The 15,986-nt window shown below is 44.3% G+C and overlaps 1 protein-coding gene across 5 annotated transcripts in view; it reads left to right on the top strand.

Annotated features, from left to right (window-relative positions):
• The window catches only part of CLGN (calmegin), a 414,476-nt gene that overhangs the window by 328,723 nt on the left and 69,767 nt on the right, over nucleotides 1-15,986 (top strand). For all 5 annotated transcript variants that reach the window (XM_033939634.1, XM_033939605.1, XM_033939625.1 and 2 more), the window contains one exon: nucleotides 1,649-1,864. In XM_033939634.1, the coding sequence (XP_033795525.1) occupies nucleotides 1,649-1,864 (216 nt within the window). The remainder of the gene's footprint in view (nucleotides 1-1,648; nucleotides 1,865-15,986) is intronic.

Below are 15,986 nucleotides of genomic sequence, written 5' to 3'. Positions count from 1 at the left end.
AGATGCTTCTCAGGCGCTCCACTTCTTCCCTCAGGCACATCAGCTCCTGCAAACTGATCGGTACATGATCGGTTTACTTAGTAAATATAGCCCTTAGTCTGGAATTGGCAGTGGCGGTGAAGGGTAGCGTTAAGTGACTTATCAGAGGAACAGAGATCTCTAGGAGGTATATAAGGAGAGAGAAGCAAGGAGAGATATTGAGGAACAACAGAATGAACACACTTGTAGGTCAGCAATAAGATCTTGAACTATATGCGATGGCAGATAGGGAGCCAGTGAAGTGACTTAAGGAGACATGAGCGTAGTGAAGTTGGTAGAAGATTAGTCGCGCAGCAGAGTTTTGCATAGATTTTCAAAGGGGAGTGGTGACACTGAGGGATACCAGTTAGGAGTAGATTGCAGTAATTTAAGCGTGAGGTTATAAAAGCTTGGACAAGGATCCAGGTAGTGTGCTCAGAGAGGAAGGGACAAATTTCAGTTTGTTTGATATACATAGAAAAAAAGAGGTCCGAATCGAAGACGTAGATAGAAATTCCTTTTCTTTTCAAGGCTATCCATATTACTTCTTCTTTTCCACAGGCCCCCTGCATTTCAGTTGCTTGGATATTATTCTTTACATAGAGATCTACTCTTCCACCCTTTCGTCCATCTTTGTCCTTCCTAAAAAGATTATAGCCCGGTATGTTTGCATCCCATCCATGGGAATCGCTGAACCATATCTCTGTGATTGTTATGATATCCAAGTCTGCCTCTAACATTAGGGCTTGCAGATCATAATTTTTATTACCTAGACTCAGAATGCCACTTTTACACTTCCTCTCCTATCTTTAATATATCTTTAAAAGAAAAGGAGGGGGGGTTGTCCTCCTGTTTTACCATGTCTGCTATTTTTCTTCCATTTGTGGGCCAGCAACATGCAATTGCTGCACGCTGGCCCTTCCCTTACCTTCCTAGAGTTGTGACGGCAGACTGGGGGCAGAGGAGGAGGAATCGGCAGTGGGTAGGCAGGCGTCAGTGCAGCAGGGAGGGAGGAAGGTAGGCTTTGGCGCCGCAGGGAGCGAGGATGAAGGACAAAGGCTGGAAGGCAGTAAGGGGGAGGGGGCACGAACTTGGGACATGGGAGGGAGGGAATAGAAAGAGATAATTGTTGGGCCTGAGTGAAAAAAGAAAGGAGACTCATGAAATCGCCAGACAGCAAAGGTAGGAAAAATGATTTTATTTTCAATTTAGTGATCAAAATGTGTCTGTTTGGAGAATTTATATCTGCTGTGTGTATTGTGTATATGAAAAATGAAAGGAACAGAATGCAGAGCCTTGCAAGGAGTGTGGGGTTGGGTGCAGAGACTGGCAGGGATTGAGGGGGGCTGGTGCAGAGCCTGGTATATATTAGTACACAATTTGGTTCAGAATGGGGTTTTTTCTTGTTTTCCTACTCTAAATCTAGGGTGCGTCTTATGGAGCTAAAAATACGCTACTTAAGTATTTATAATAATTAAACATTTAGGTTAATTGTATCAATCTAATAAATGTGTTTTTGAAAGAGCCAGAAAAATTTCCAAATAATTTTACTCTAATCTGAGTTCTGTGGGTAGCAAATTCCATGACAAAACTGCTGTAAAAATTGTGCTCAAAATGTGTTTTGTTTCAGGGAATCTGGAGTCCCAGAAAAATACATAATCCAGACTACTTTGAGGATCTTCATCCTTTTTTGATGACTTCTTTCAGTGCAATTGGTTTAGAACTATGGTCTATGACATCTGATATCTATTTTGACAATTTCATCATCTGTTTAGAAAAAGAAGTAGCAAACCACTGGGCTTTTGAAAGCTGGGGCCTGAAGAAATTGGTAGCTAGTGCTAATGAGGTATAGTATTGAAGACCTAAAATAGTAACTATTAAATAGTATACCAGATATCAAAATTAGCAATATTTAACATTTTTCCTTGCAATTAACATTTCACTTTAGTATGTCATATATAAAGAAGTTTTTGTGAAAGTGAGTTTGAGAATCAGTCCTTTCTCAGTTACACAGATGTCATTTAACCATATTTGGTTTCAGACTAGTAGTTCCCACACCTGTCCTGGGGGGCTTCCAGCCAGTCAGGTTTTCAGAATATCCACAGATGAATATTTGAGAGAAATTTCCATGCATTGCATTCAGATTTCTTTTGTGCACGTTCTTTTGTCAGTGTCATTTGTATCATCTGGTGCCAAAGGCCTCCTGTTGGTAGATAATCAATAAACTTTCCTTAGAATCAGCAGCAGAGGAATCCTGGAATTTGTGGGTTGTGCCTATCTACCAGCAGGTGGAGATAGAGAACACTGAACTGTGCCATATAGCAGAGGTTCTCAACACGTGTTTTGGTATCTGATTAACCTTATTACAAATTTTTGCAATAATAGAATGGTTTCGTGCACATATCCCAAGTTTGTTACATCAGGTAGTGTCTGAATTCCATCTTAATCTGTTGTTCTGCCAACATTTTTCCCAAAACACACATGTCCATCAAGGTAAAATTGCACTGCACACTTTGAACTCCAAGAGAGCCTTTTGTTTCTTTTGACCTCAGCAGGATAGGGCTGCTATCAGTAAATGCACACTTTCAAATTGGCTCACAAGCCTATATGTTCTATACTTGTAACTGGGCTGACTCTAAAGGGGCATACCATAAGAACATAAGCAATGCCTCCGCTGGATCAGACCTGTGGTCCATCGTGCCCAGAAGCCCGCTCACGCGGCAGCCCAACAGGTCCAGGACCTGTGCAGTAATCCTCTATCTATACCCTTCTATCCCCTTCTCCAGCAGGAAATTGTCCAATCCTTTCTTAAACCCCAGTACTATACTCTGCCCTATTACGTCCTCTGGAAGCGCATTCCAGGTGTCCACCACACGTTGGGTAAAAAAGAACTTCCTGGCATTTGTTTTGAATCTGTCCCCTTTCAACTTTTCTGAATGCACTCTTGTTCTTATATTTTTTGAAAGTTTGAAGAATCTGTCCCTCTTTACTCTCTCTATGCCCTTCATGATCTTGTAGGTCTCTATCATATCCCCTCTGAGTCTCCTCTTCTCCAGGGAAAAGAGACCCAGTTTCTCCAATCTCTCGGCGTATGAAAGGTTTTCCATCCCTTTTATTAGACGTGTCGCTCTCCTCTGAACCCTCTTGAGTAATGCCATATCCTTCTTAAGGTACAGCAACCAATATTGGACGCAGTACTCCAAATGCAGACGCACCATTGCCTGATACAATGGCAGGATAATTTCTTTCGTTCTGGTAGTAATACCCTTCTTGATTATATCTAGCATTCTATTCGCTCTCTTAGCGGCCGCTGCGCACTGTGCCGTTGGCTTCATTGTCATGTCAACCATTACCCCCAAGTCCCTTTCTTGGGTACCCTCATTCAATAACATCCCTCCCATCGTATAGTTGTACCTCAGGTTTCTGCTTCCCACATGCAATACTTTACATTTCTCAACGTTGAACTTCATCTGCCATCTCGTCGCCCATTCCCCTAGTTTGTTCAGGTCTCTTTGCAATTCTTCGCAGTCCTCCTTAGTCCGAGTTCCATTAAATAGTTTGGTGTTGTCCGCAAATTTAATTATCTCACATTTCGTCCCTGTTTCTAGATCATTTATGAATATATTAAATAGCAGTGGCCCGAGCACCGAGCCCTGCGGAACACCACTCGTGACCCTCCTCCAGTCCGAGTAGTGGCCCTTCACCCCTACCCTCTGTTTCCTACCCGCCAACCAGTTTCTGATCCATCTGTGTATGTCTTCGCCTACCCCATGATTCTTCAGTTTCCGGAGTAGACATTCATGAGGCACCTTATCAAAGGCTTTTTGGAAATCTAGGTATATGATGTCTACGGGGTCTCCTTGGTCCATCCGTTTGTTAATTCCTTTGAAGAAGTACAATAAGTTAGTTAGGCACGATCTCCCCCCCTACAGAAACCATGTTAGCTGGCTATCAGAAGTTCGTTTCTTTCAAAATGTTCATCAATGTTTTCTTTTATCAGTGCTTCCACAATTTTCCCCGGAACCGAGGTCAGACTCACCGGTCTGTAGTTTCCGGGGTCACCTCTTGATCCCTTTTTAAAGATGGGCGTAACATTAGCTATCTTCCAATCCTCCGGGATCACTCCTGTTTTCAGGGATAGGTTGCAAATTTGCTGCAGTAGTTTCGCTATCTCTCCTTTAATTCCTTCAGAACCCTTGGATGGATTCCGTCCGGACCCGGGGGTTTGTCAGTTTTTAGTTTTTCTATCTGCCTGCGTACATCTTAAAGGTTCACTTCCATGGATGTTAATTTTTCTGTTTGATTTCCATTGAAGAATTGCTCAGGTTCCGGTATGCTGGTTGTGTCTTCGTTTGTAAATACAGATGAAAAGAACATGTTAAGTCTTTCCGCGACCTCTTTCTCCTCCTTCACCACTCCCTTCCTGTCTCCGTCGTCCAGCGGTCCCATCGCCTCCCTAGCCGGCTGCTTACCTTTAACATATCTAAAGAACGGTTTGAAATTTCGTGCTTCCCTGGCTAGCCTCTCTTCATACTCTCTTTTGGCTTTTCGGACCACACGGTGACATTCTTTTTGATACTTCCTGTGCTCTTTCCAGTTGCCCTCAGTTATGTCCTTTTTCCATTTTCTGAATGAATTTTTCTTATTGCCTATCACTATATTATCTATTGCCTTATTCACTATATTAGTTATCCATGCTGGGTCTTTTGTTTGACTCTTTTTACACCCCTTTCTGAATCTGGGGATGTACAGATTCTGTGCTTCGCTAACCATGTCCTTGAAAAAAGACCAGGCATGTTCTACCGTTTGCCATTTTTTTGGAAATGTTCCTAAGTTTCTTCCTTACCATTCCCCTCATTGCTTCATAGTTTCCTTTCCTGAAGTTGAAAGTTGTCACTATGGTTCTCTTTCCTTTCGGTATTCCTATCTCAACCTTAAACTTGATCATATTATGATTGCTGTTTCCCAACGGTCCCACTACTTCCACTTCCTTTGCAGGTCCCCTTAACCCATTTAGGATTAGATCCAGAGTGGCATTTCCTTTCGTTGGTTCTCTAACAAGCTGCTCCATGAAGCAATCTTGTGTAGCCTCCAGAAATTTTGTCTCCTTAGCTAATCTTGAGCTTCCAAGACTCCAGTCTATCCTGGGATAGTTGAAGTCTCCCATAATAACTGTGTTACCGCTTTTGCATTCTCGCTTCATCTCGGCTTCCATTTCTTCATTGATATCTCCGGTTTGTCCGGGTGGACGATAATATAGGCCCATCTTTATTTCAGGCCCTTTTCTTCCCGATATTTTAACCCATAGCGATTCCAGCTTGTTTCTTAGGCTCCTTGCATTAGTATAGATGAAATTTAGATCCTGGTATTTTATTGTCTTCATTTCCTTTCCCTGTGATTCGGTCTTTAATGTCTTCTCATTTGCCACAATCTTCCTAACCTCCTCTTCTGGGTTAGTTGATTCCTGTAGTTTGTCATTTGTTTTTTCTCAGCCCTGTTTCCCCTTAGTATCTTCAAGGGATACCTTCTTCCGAATCGTCGACGCTTGGTCGACTGTCGGCTTTCCCCTTCCTCTTAGTTTAAAGCCTGATCTAATCCTCTCTTGACATTGTTTGCTAGAAGTCTAGTTCCCACCACGCTCAGGTGCAGTCCATCACTCCTGTAGAGTCTGCTCTTGCCCCAGAACATTGTCCAGTTCCTCACGAAGTGGAATCCTTCTTCCTCACACAACAAAGGACACCAGCTTGACATGGTCACCTTCCTTTCCAACTCCTCCACTACCCCCAACATAAATCTCACAAAACAAAATTGGTCTAATACCCCCTGGTCCGACCATCTCCTATGTCATTTTGAACTATCCTGGTTCAAAAAACAACCAGACAGGAAACACACACATAACCAAACAAAGACGATGACCTGGACAAGAGAAAAATCAATCCAGTAGATTTCTGGTCCCATTACACCCTCCCTCACTAACCACGACCCCAACCCCAACTTCCACCTTGACTGGAAAAAACTTCAGCAACCAAGTCCTCAATACCATCGCCCCCCTAAACTCCGCAAGAAAACCCCTCGGCCCCCAAATAAATGGTTTGATGCGGATCTCTCAGCCTTAAAACGCGAAGTAAGGAACTAGAAAGAACATGGCGTTAAATCAGGGACCGACAATGATAGACTTATCTGGCGACGAAAAGTCATCGAATACAAAAAATTAATTGCCGAAAACGCAGCAAATATTACTCCCAACTCATCAACACCCCTTCTCTAAATAGTAAAGCACTTTTCAGATTAGTTAACTCCCTTCTAGACACCGATTCATACAAACGGTCCAGCTCAGAACTCCCGCCTCCCGCAACAATCCTAGCTGACCACTTTGCCAACAAAATCCAAACCTTAAAATCATCTCTTACTACTCCCACACCGAGACAATATTCAACCTTTCAGCAATAGACACAACAGGTTCAAGGGCCGACATGACCTGGAGCTCCTTCGAAAGCCCAGACTGGAGCCTTTTTCTCAAACTCTTCTCCAAATACGCCAACTCCAACTGCCTGTTAGACAACTGCCCACCTGCCATCATTAAATCTGCCCCCCCCCCCCCAATTCAAAGCCGAACTCTTCAATTGGGTCACACTATGCCTGACCACTGGCCTCTTCCTGACTGAACTCGGACACATTCTCGTATCCCCCCGCCTCAAAAACAACAAAGAACCCATCTCCTCCGCTGCCAACTATAGACCCATCGCTAACCTACCACTCTTCCAGAAACTCATAGAAGGCCTCATTAACCATGACCTCACGAACTACCTAGAAAAGTTCAACATCCTTCATGACTCTCAATCCGGCTTCTGCTCAAACCACAGCACTGAAATGGTCATAGCTGCTCTAACCAATTACCTCCTCCACCTATTCTCACTGGGCAAAAGCGCCCTCGTACTCCAATTCGACCTAAGCAGCGCTTTCGACCTGGTCGACCATGACATCATGCTCTGTTGCCTCGATTCCATCGGCATCTCCGGCCAAGTACTTAACTGGTTCTCAAGCTTCCTAACCAACCGCACATATCAGGTCCACAGCAACGGAAACTTCTCCCATCAATGGCGTAACTCCTGCGGAGTCCTACAAGGCTCCCCATTATCCCCCTCCCTTTTCAACATTTACTTGGCCCCTCTAGCACGGATACTAGCCGACCTAAACCTTAAATCATTCATATACGCCGATGACATCACCATTATCATCCCCCTAACTTCATTCACTCAAAAGACGAAACAACTCACCTCCTCTATCCTCACCAAGCTAGAACAATGGACCTCACAATTTAAACTAAAATTAAACACAGAAAAAACCAAAATCTTCCTGGCAAGCCCTACCCATAAAATAACAAACACTTCCCTGAAACTGAACGGCCTAGAATGTCCCATCAACCCCACCATAAAAATACTCGGAGTCATCCTAGATAGAAGCTTGACCTTCGAAGCCCACACCAGTGCCCAGGTCAAAAAATGCTTCTGTTCCCTCTGGAAACTTCGCACCATCAAACACCACTTCGACCACCTCTCCTTCCATCTACTGGTCCAATCACTAATCCTAAGCATACTGGACTACTGTAATATCATATACCTGGGAGCCTATAAAAACACCATCAAACGTCTTAGAATAGTACAAAATGCCGCTCTCCGCCTCATTTTCGGCCTCAAAAAATATGACCACGTCAGCCCCTATTACTCCAAACTCCACTGGCTGCCGGTGGAGGCAAGAATCTTCTTTAAATTCGCCTGCCTCTGCTTCAAAACCTTAGCAGGCTCTTCCCCAACTTACCTATCTGAGCACCTCGAAATTGCAGGCCCCTCTCGTACTCGAAATACCTACCTGTTTTCTTTTCCCTCCCCGAAGGGCTGCCTCTACAAAAAATTCCTCGACCGATCCCTAGCATACCAAGCGGGCAAATGGAGCAAATGCCTCTCCACTCTCATCTCCAATCCCCCCCCCTATCAAACTTTCAGGAAGTTAACTAAAACCTATCTTTTTGACAAATTGGTCTGAACGTTCTCCTCCCCTCCCTCCTCCTCCTCTGACCTCGACCCTCCCCAGACTCTTTACTGCCGTATGTAACTCTTCCATTTGTAACTCTACTGTAGTAACTCATAGCAAACATAACTATTCCGAATATATTATCTACCTGCAAAAATTATCTTCTCCGTAAATATATCGTCTAAAATGTAAATTTAACTTTATTGAAATTTGTAAATTTAACTTGATTGAAAAATGCATTGTCTAAAATGTTAATGTAACATTAACGAAATTGTATCTTCGCTGTAATTGTACAGTCTCTTCTTCTGTTAACCGCATAGAACTTCCATGGTTATGCGGTATACAAGAATAAAGTTATTATTATTATTTCCTCATCCATGCATTTATTGATTGTAGTTCCTCCTGCCTCTTCACATCTGCCCTTGGTACTGGTAGTATCTCTGAGAACGCTATCTTCTGGGTCCTCATCTTCAGCTTCCTTCTCAGAGTCTTGAACTGTTCTATCAGTGTGCTTCTTCTGTAGTCTCTCCTGCTGACATCATTTGTCCCGATGTGGATCATTACTGTGGTCTCTTCTATCTCCGCTCCTTCCAGGATCTTTCCAATTTTGTCCACGATGTCCTTGGTCCTTGCTCCTGGGAGGCAGGTCACCAGCCTATCCTCTCTTCCTCTCAATGTCAGAATCATGGCTGTGTTAGCCCACTTGAGATAAGCCTCCAGAGATTTGCAGGGCTGCAGCATGAACCTCTGTCCATACATTCACCTCACACTATCTGAAACAAAACTCAGAATTAGTCCAACTCCATCCCTTTAGGCCTATTTCTTTTCATTTCTAGACTGTCAAAAATAATTCTGTTCCTAAAATGCACACATGTGTAGAGAACTACCATCAAATGCTTCTGGAATTATTCTCATCCTATTTAATGATAGGTCCCTGGGGAGTGAGTTCCATGCTGGGCTCCTTTGGATGACATAGCCCACCACTCAGAATATGCATCCTGCTGTTCTCGGAGAATACCTGCAACAGCTGAGTAACTTTGCCTTATGACCCCTCATGCAGGCAAAATGTTGACACTTGACTATGTTGGGTCTTTTATGAGATTTATATGCTAGTAAAGCCTTTAATTGGGTTATGATCATTTATTTCTTCTTGGTATATTCCTTAGTCCTGTCCTGGCTTTATTCTTCTACTTGGTGACTGTTAGTTATACCTTCTTTTCTTGATTGATGTTATTAGATGGCCACAACATGGTTTGTCATTGTACATCTTACATATATAACAGAGAGGGCTGAGTGAAAATTGCTATCATCAAATGCAAGTAGGAATATGCACAAGTTACTTAGTGTGCCTCTTTTTAGCCACATTAAAAGAGGTTTTACTATGTTTTTCAAATGTATATGCTCCCTTCCACATACTCCATCTTTTCCCCTTACTGTCTGTATAACTAAAGCTCTTTTTACTAAGCTGTGGTACATACTAATGCTTGCTTACTGCAGCTTACAGATGCTGAGGCATCTCAAGGTAAATTCTGAATGTGCACATGCAAACTATACACTAAAAATGTTTTTTACATTTTTCTGGGAGGAGCATGTCTGAGGGTGTTTGGTTGAAATAACTATGTGGACAGGCTACATACATGCCCCCTGATCTATCATAATAAAACCCTTAGCGCGCATGTGCACTTGAAACTCCATATTTCCCTGTTTTGTGCTACTGTGCCGCCTCATGTGCAGAAGGAGCGTGCAGCAGTTTAATAATCTCGTCTTCTGCCACCGATCACCCGTGCCAGCATCAGCTGATTTCCTGCCTTCTGCCCCGATCACCGACACTGGCTGACTTCCTGCCTTCTGCCGGGACTCCTCTTCTTCTCACTCCTGGAGCAGCAGCGGCAGCTAGCTTTAGTTTAGCTTTAGCCACGGTTTCATCAAGCAGCTGCAGGGCGTTTGCTAGGCCAGCCCACTTCAATGATGCGAGGTGGGCCAGCCTAGCAAAAGCCCCAAGGCTGCCTGATGAAACCGCGGCTAAAGCTAAACTAAAGCTAGCAGGGAAGGGAAAGGGGGTACTGCTAGACAGAGGGAGGTAAAAGGAAGGGAGAACATGGACAGGGGCGAGGTCAAAGGAAAGGAGAAGAGGTGCTGCTGGACAGGGGAGAAGGGGTACTGCTGGACAGGAGGAGCAGCGAAGGGGTACTGCTAGATGGGGTAGGTAAAAGAAAGGGTGCTGCTGGACCTGGCTGAAAGGGATGGAAAGGAAAGGTGCTACATATTGGAGGTGAGGGTGAGATGGTGCATGGGGAGAGAGCATGTTGGTTTGGGGGTGGGAAAGAGAGATGCCACTGAGGGAAGAGGCAATGACAGAGAGAGAAAGTGTGCAGGAGGCAGAAAGTGTTGGATGTGGAGAGGATGAGATGGATGGGGAGGGCAGAAAGGAGGGAAGGAGAAATGTTAAACTGGGGAAGGGGGAGAGGGCAGAGAGTGAAAAGTTGGACTCATGGAGGAAGGGAGAGATAGTTGTTGGTTGGGGGAGGGAAGGAGGACCAAAGGAGAAGCATGCAGGAGGCCCTGGAAACATAGTTAAAAGCACTGAAAAATAACGTCACCAGACAACACAGGTAGGGAAAATGGTTTTATTTTCCACACAGTAATTGAAATGTGTCAGTTTTGAGAAAGGAAAGATGTTAAACTTTAAATGTGAGGGCCGCAGAAAAAAATAGGGTACTTGGAGGGCTGCAGAAAAAATAGTTAAGGGAGGTGAAAAACTTCAAGGCATTCTTCAGTTACGTAAAGGGGAAGCGACCAGCGAGAGAGGAGGTGGGGCGTTGGACGATGGGGATAGGAAGGGAGTGATTAAGGAGGATAAACAGGTAGCTGAGAGGTTTGAACACGTTCTTCTCGTCGGTTTTCACGAGAGAAGACACATCTAATATACCGGACTCAGAGGAACTCGTGAGTGGGGAACAGGCTGAAAAATTGGAACACATAGAGGTAAGTAAGGAGGATGTCCTCAAACAGATAGACAGGTTAAAATGCGGCAAATCGCCGGGCCCAGACGGGATCCACCCAAGGGTTCTAAAGGAACTAAGACAAGAAATAGCGGGCACAATCCAGCATGTTTGCAACCTATCCTTGAAAACTGGAGAGGTACCAGAGGGACTGGAAATTGGCGAACGTTCACACCTATCTTCAAGAAGGGATCGAGGGGTGACCCCGGGAACTACAGGCCGGTGAGCCTGACTTCAATTATAGGGAAGATGGTGGAAGCTATGATCAAGGACAGTATTTACGAGCACATCGAGAGAAATGGCCTACTGAGATCAAGTCAGCATGGATTCTGTAAGGGAAGGTCATGCTTAACGAACCTTCTGTACTTCTTCGAGGAAATAAGCAGTCGGGTGGACAATGGGGAACCTATAGACATCATTTACCTCGATTTTCAAAAGGCTTTCGACAAGGTGCCACATGAAAGGCTGCTTAGAAAGCTGTGGAACCACGGGGTGGGAGGGGATGTGCACAGATGGATCAAGCACTGGTTGTCGGGTAGACTGCAGAGGGTCGGAGTGAAGGGCCAATATTCTGACTGGCGGGGAGTCACGAGCGGTGTGCCACAGGGATCGGTGCTGGGGCCGTTACTCTTCAACATATTTATCAATGACCTGGAAAAGGAGGCAAAGTGCGAGGTTATAAAATTTGCAGACGATACCAAACTGTGCGGTAGAGTTAGGTCCAGGGAGGAGTGTGAGGACCTGCAAAGGGACCTGGACAAGCTGGAAGACTGGGCAAACAAATGGCAAATGCACTTTAACGTGGAAAAATGCAAGGTCATGCATATAGGGAAAAAGAACCCGTTGTTCAACTACAAATTGGGGGGGGCATTGTTGGGAGACAGCAGACTTGAGAGAGACTTGGGTGTACTGGTGGATGCATCACTGAAGCCATCTGCACAGTGCGCAGCAGCCTCGAAAAAAGCCAACAGGATGCTGGGCATCATAAAGAGGGGCATAACAACCAGGACGCGGGAAGTCATCATGCCATTGTATCGAGCGATGGTGCGTCCACATCTGGAATACTGCGTTCAGTATTGGTCGCCGCACCTCAAGAAGGACATGGCGGTACTTGAGAGAGTCCAAAGGAGAGCAACGAAACTGGTAAAGGGGCTGGAGCACTGCCCATACGCCGAGAGATTGGATAGGCTGGGGCTCTTCTCTCTGGAAAAAGGAGGCTCAGGGGAGATATGATAGAGACCTTCAAGATCATGAGGGGCATAGAGAGGGTGGATAGGGACAGATTCTTCAGACTGAAGGGGACAACAAGTACGAGGGGGCATTCGGAGAAACTGAAGGGAGATGGGTTCAAAACAAATGCAAGGAAGTTTTTTTTCACCCAAAGGGTCGTGGACACTTGGAATGCGCTACCGGAGGAAGTGATCAGGCAGAGTACGGTACAGGGATTCAAACAGGGATTGGACGGATTCCTGAGGGATAAAGGGATCGTGGGATACTGAGAGAGGTACTGGGATGTAACACAGGTATAGAAAGCTAACCAGGTAATAAGTATAGAAACCCAACAGGTCGTGCATGTGCAAGACCGGAGGGTTAGGACTACGATGGGAAGATAGGACTTAAATGAGAAACCAAGGTGGCAAGGGAGCCCCTTCTGGTGATTCAGACAGGTCGTGACCTGTTTGGGCCGCCGCGGGAGCGGACTGCCGGGCAGGATGGATCTATGGTCTGACCCGGCGGAGGCACTGCTTATGTTCTTATTAAATAAATGACAATTTTGTTTGAGGTAAAAACTCTTATTCTAGCGCCCGTTAATGTAAAGACTAGTTCTTAATTCTATCTCAGAGGAGATCAAAGAAAGAAATCTGACATAAAAGTGTGGTTAATAGTCAAAGCTTTGAGGAGTATTTGACTGCTTACTGAAGTTAGTAAGCTCACAGTCAGTCTCATCATATTACCAGTGACTAGTCATTTTATTGGGATAATGACATCATTAATTAATTCATTATTAAACATACGTAGGTGGTACATCTTCCAATTACAATCCATTTACAAATTGCATACTTAAACAATATTCTATTGGTTCTATTCAAGTCGCAAGGTTTCCTATTAATTTTACTTTGTTAGGACTTTTTCTTAGCAACAATGACTTAATTCATCACATGCTATTGATGTCACCTCTGTCAGCAATAGAAGGAAGTGAACAACATGCTCTAGTCTATTGCAAATATCTCATTTACAAAAACAATCACATAATTTTCTATAACTACAAGCTCATCAATATTTGCTCATCAATATTATAAGTGAAAGAAAAATATGTTCTTATAAACAGATAGCTACTTAGATGGTTTAGGGAGAAAATCTAATGATATTCTAGGTCAGCCTGGTCCCCCAGCCTATGTTTTAGTCTGTTTCCCTAGAAACAATGATGACACACTTATCACTTGCTATAGGTTCCCCTATGCCAGCATTAGAAGAGGTTAACAAACATATGCACTGAGGGCATGCTGACCTTATTACATGCTTTTATTCTGTTGCAAACATCTATCTAAACTGGGGCACTTGCTAAAAGTCGTGTTAGTCAAGCAATATTATTGTACTGCAACTCTGTTTATGACTTGTATGTTATGTCTTGTCTTGTTTTCCAAGACACTGTGGCCTTGCTTCACTGATAACAAATAAAATTGTACTGAGCAAGCAATGTCCGATCTCTAAATTAAAGCATTTTAGTATTGTGCCATAATATGTGTTCTATCCCTCTCACACATCTTCCCTAACATACCCTTTTTATTGCCCTCCTAATTCTCCCAGGTGTATTCATCTTTTATATAACATTAGTTTCTTTTAAGGTCTTAACTAAAAGTGTATCTAATACATTTTGGTTATGGGCCCCCCCTTATATTCTGCATAATACAATTATCACCATCAAGGGCAGAGATATCAGTTAGAAGAGTGTTTTTCAACTTCTTCAAGCCAAGTACCCCCTAAGCCTAACAAATACCAACAGAGTACCCCTGCTCAAGATCCGCCCCAGATCTGCCCAAGCTCTGCCCCTGACCCCACCCCCATAATAATAGTAATAATTGTAACACAATTTCTTCCATCCATTTTTCATATACACAATATAATCTTATTTTTCATTAATATGTAATGGTAACCACAAAATTAAAAAAAACACAAAGCACACTGTGTGCATAGAAAATGTTAATTCTTTAGCAACTCTCCAGACCAGTATAGGTATCTTACAAGCTTGTATAGCTCATCATGACCAGCAGGTGGAGACTGTAACAAAACTGTGGAATATTACATAATAGGTGGAAAATGTGAGTCCACCAAACCTCTTCCCCCCAAAAAAATCAACAAAAAACAAAAACCTACTGTACTACCATATAGGTGGCACATGCAGCCATAAGGGCTATTGGGGTTGTAGACAAGTGAGTATAGAACGTTTTTGGGGTGCTCACACTGATTATTTCTTTCTAAATTGCAAGAAATTATTAAGTAAAGTCAAATCATAGTTATTAGATGCTAGGGTCCACCCTAGGAATCAGCACCCCCCCCCCCCCCAAAAAAAAAAAAGATTTAGGTGTAAGAACATAAGAATTGCCGCTGTTGGGTCAGACCAGTGGTCCATCGTTCCCAGCAGTCCGCTCACGCAGCAGCCCTTGGTCAAAGACCAGCACCCTAACTGAGACTAGCCCTACCTGCATACGATCTGGTCAGCAGGAACTTGTCTAACTTTGTTTTGAATGTGGCCAAAATGTGACAGGAGGCAGGAAAGCAAACAGGATGCTAGGAATTATTTGGAAATGGATGGTACGATTAAGTTTCAAAGCGGTGTACAAGACATTAACCCCTTCTTCTATTAAACTGCGCTAGCAGTCTCCAGTGCAGAGAGCCACGTAGAACGGCCCGCGCTGCTCCCGATGCCCACAGGAACTCTATGGGTGCCTTTCCCTATTCCTATCAGTCTTAGTCTCAGCAGGTGTGAGGAGCTGTACCCATCTCCCTTGGTAGGGCTGTTGGAATTTGTTTAGGGATCTTGGTCCCCGTTTTTGTGCTGGATTGAGCTTGGGTGGGCCCTATTTGGAAGTCCGTCCAACCTCGGGGGTATCAAACCCAGTGGGTCTTGTGTGGGTCCCTCCCCCCCTTTCCTCCACCTCCCCAACATTTTTTTAGAGGTGCTTCGGCAGTAAGCCTTGCCCCCTAATTCAAGCAAAGCATGCTGTTTTGATTGCCAGTGGAGTCTTATATTAAAAAAATAAAATAAAATCCTGAGGTAGTGCCGGTCTGAAGGGTTGCTTTCCCTTTAAATTTGCTGAATTTTACTGTATTTTTCAACTAACCGGCACTTTTTCTTCTAGTTAGGTCAGGTATGGAGCACCTCTCAAAGGAAGAGGTGCTCAATTTGGCCCAGACGGGAGGCATTTGCGTCCAGCCTGAAAACAGCTGTTCGGGCTGGTGTGGTGGTGGAGCCTTGTCGGCAGTGGCTGCAAGCATCCAGGGCTCCCTGCCGCTAGTGCCTTGTGAGTCAGCAGGGAGCAGTGGGGAAACCCAGTCTTCCCCCACCACCCACGGAGGGATTCCCTCTTAGCTGTTTCTTTAACAGCTGATGCTGGCTTGCCTGCTTTAGCGGCTAGGACAGTTCAGGTTTCCCAGCCGCTACAGGCCCTGGAGGGATTTTTTTGGCAGGAACTTTGCCATTTATACAGGCAGGCCCCTCTATTTTGTCTGCAACCTCAGGTGACCTTCCCCCTGTATTGGAAACTTAGGGGCAGGTTTCTGCTGGGTTCCCTGCTGTGGGATGGAGCTTCCAAGGCTACCATTGTGCGTTGGATCACAGAGACTATTGCGTCCGCATATCTTATTCAGTAAAAGCCTGTTATGGAATTTCTCAAGGCTCATTCCACTCAGGGTCAGGCGGCATCTTGGGCTGAG

Source organism: Geotrypetes seraphini, chromosome 1 (genome assembly GCF_902459505.1).
Source record: "Geotrypetes seraphini chromosome 1, aGeoSer1.1, whole genome shotgun sequence".
Classification (NCBI taxonomy): domain Eukaryota; kingdom Metazoa; phylum Chordata; class Amphibia; order Gymnophiona; family Dermophiidae; genus Geotrypetes; species Geotrypetes seraphini.
Note: the sequence above shows the minus strand (reverse complement) of the source record. Positions and strands in the feature narration are given on the sequence as shown.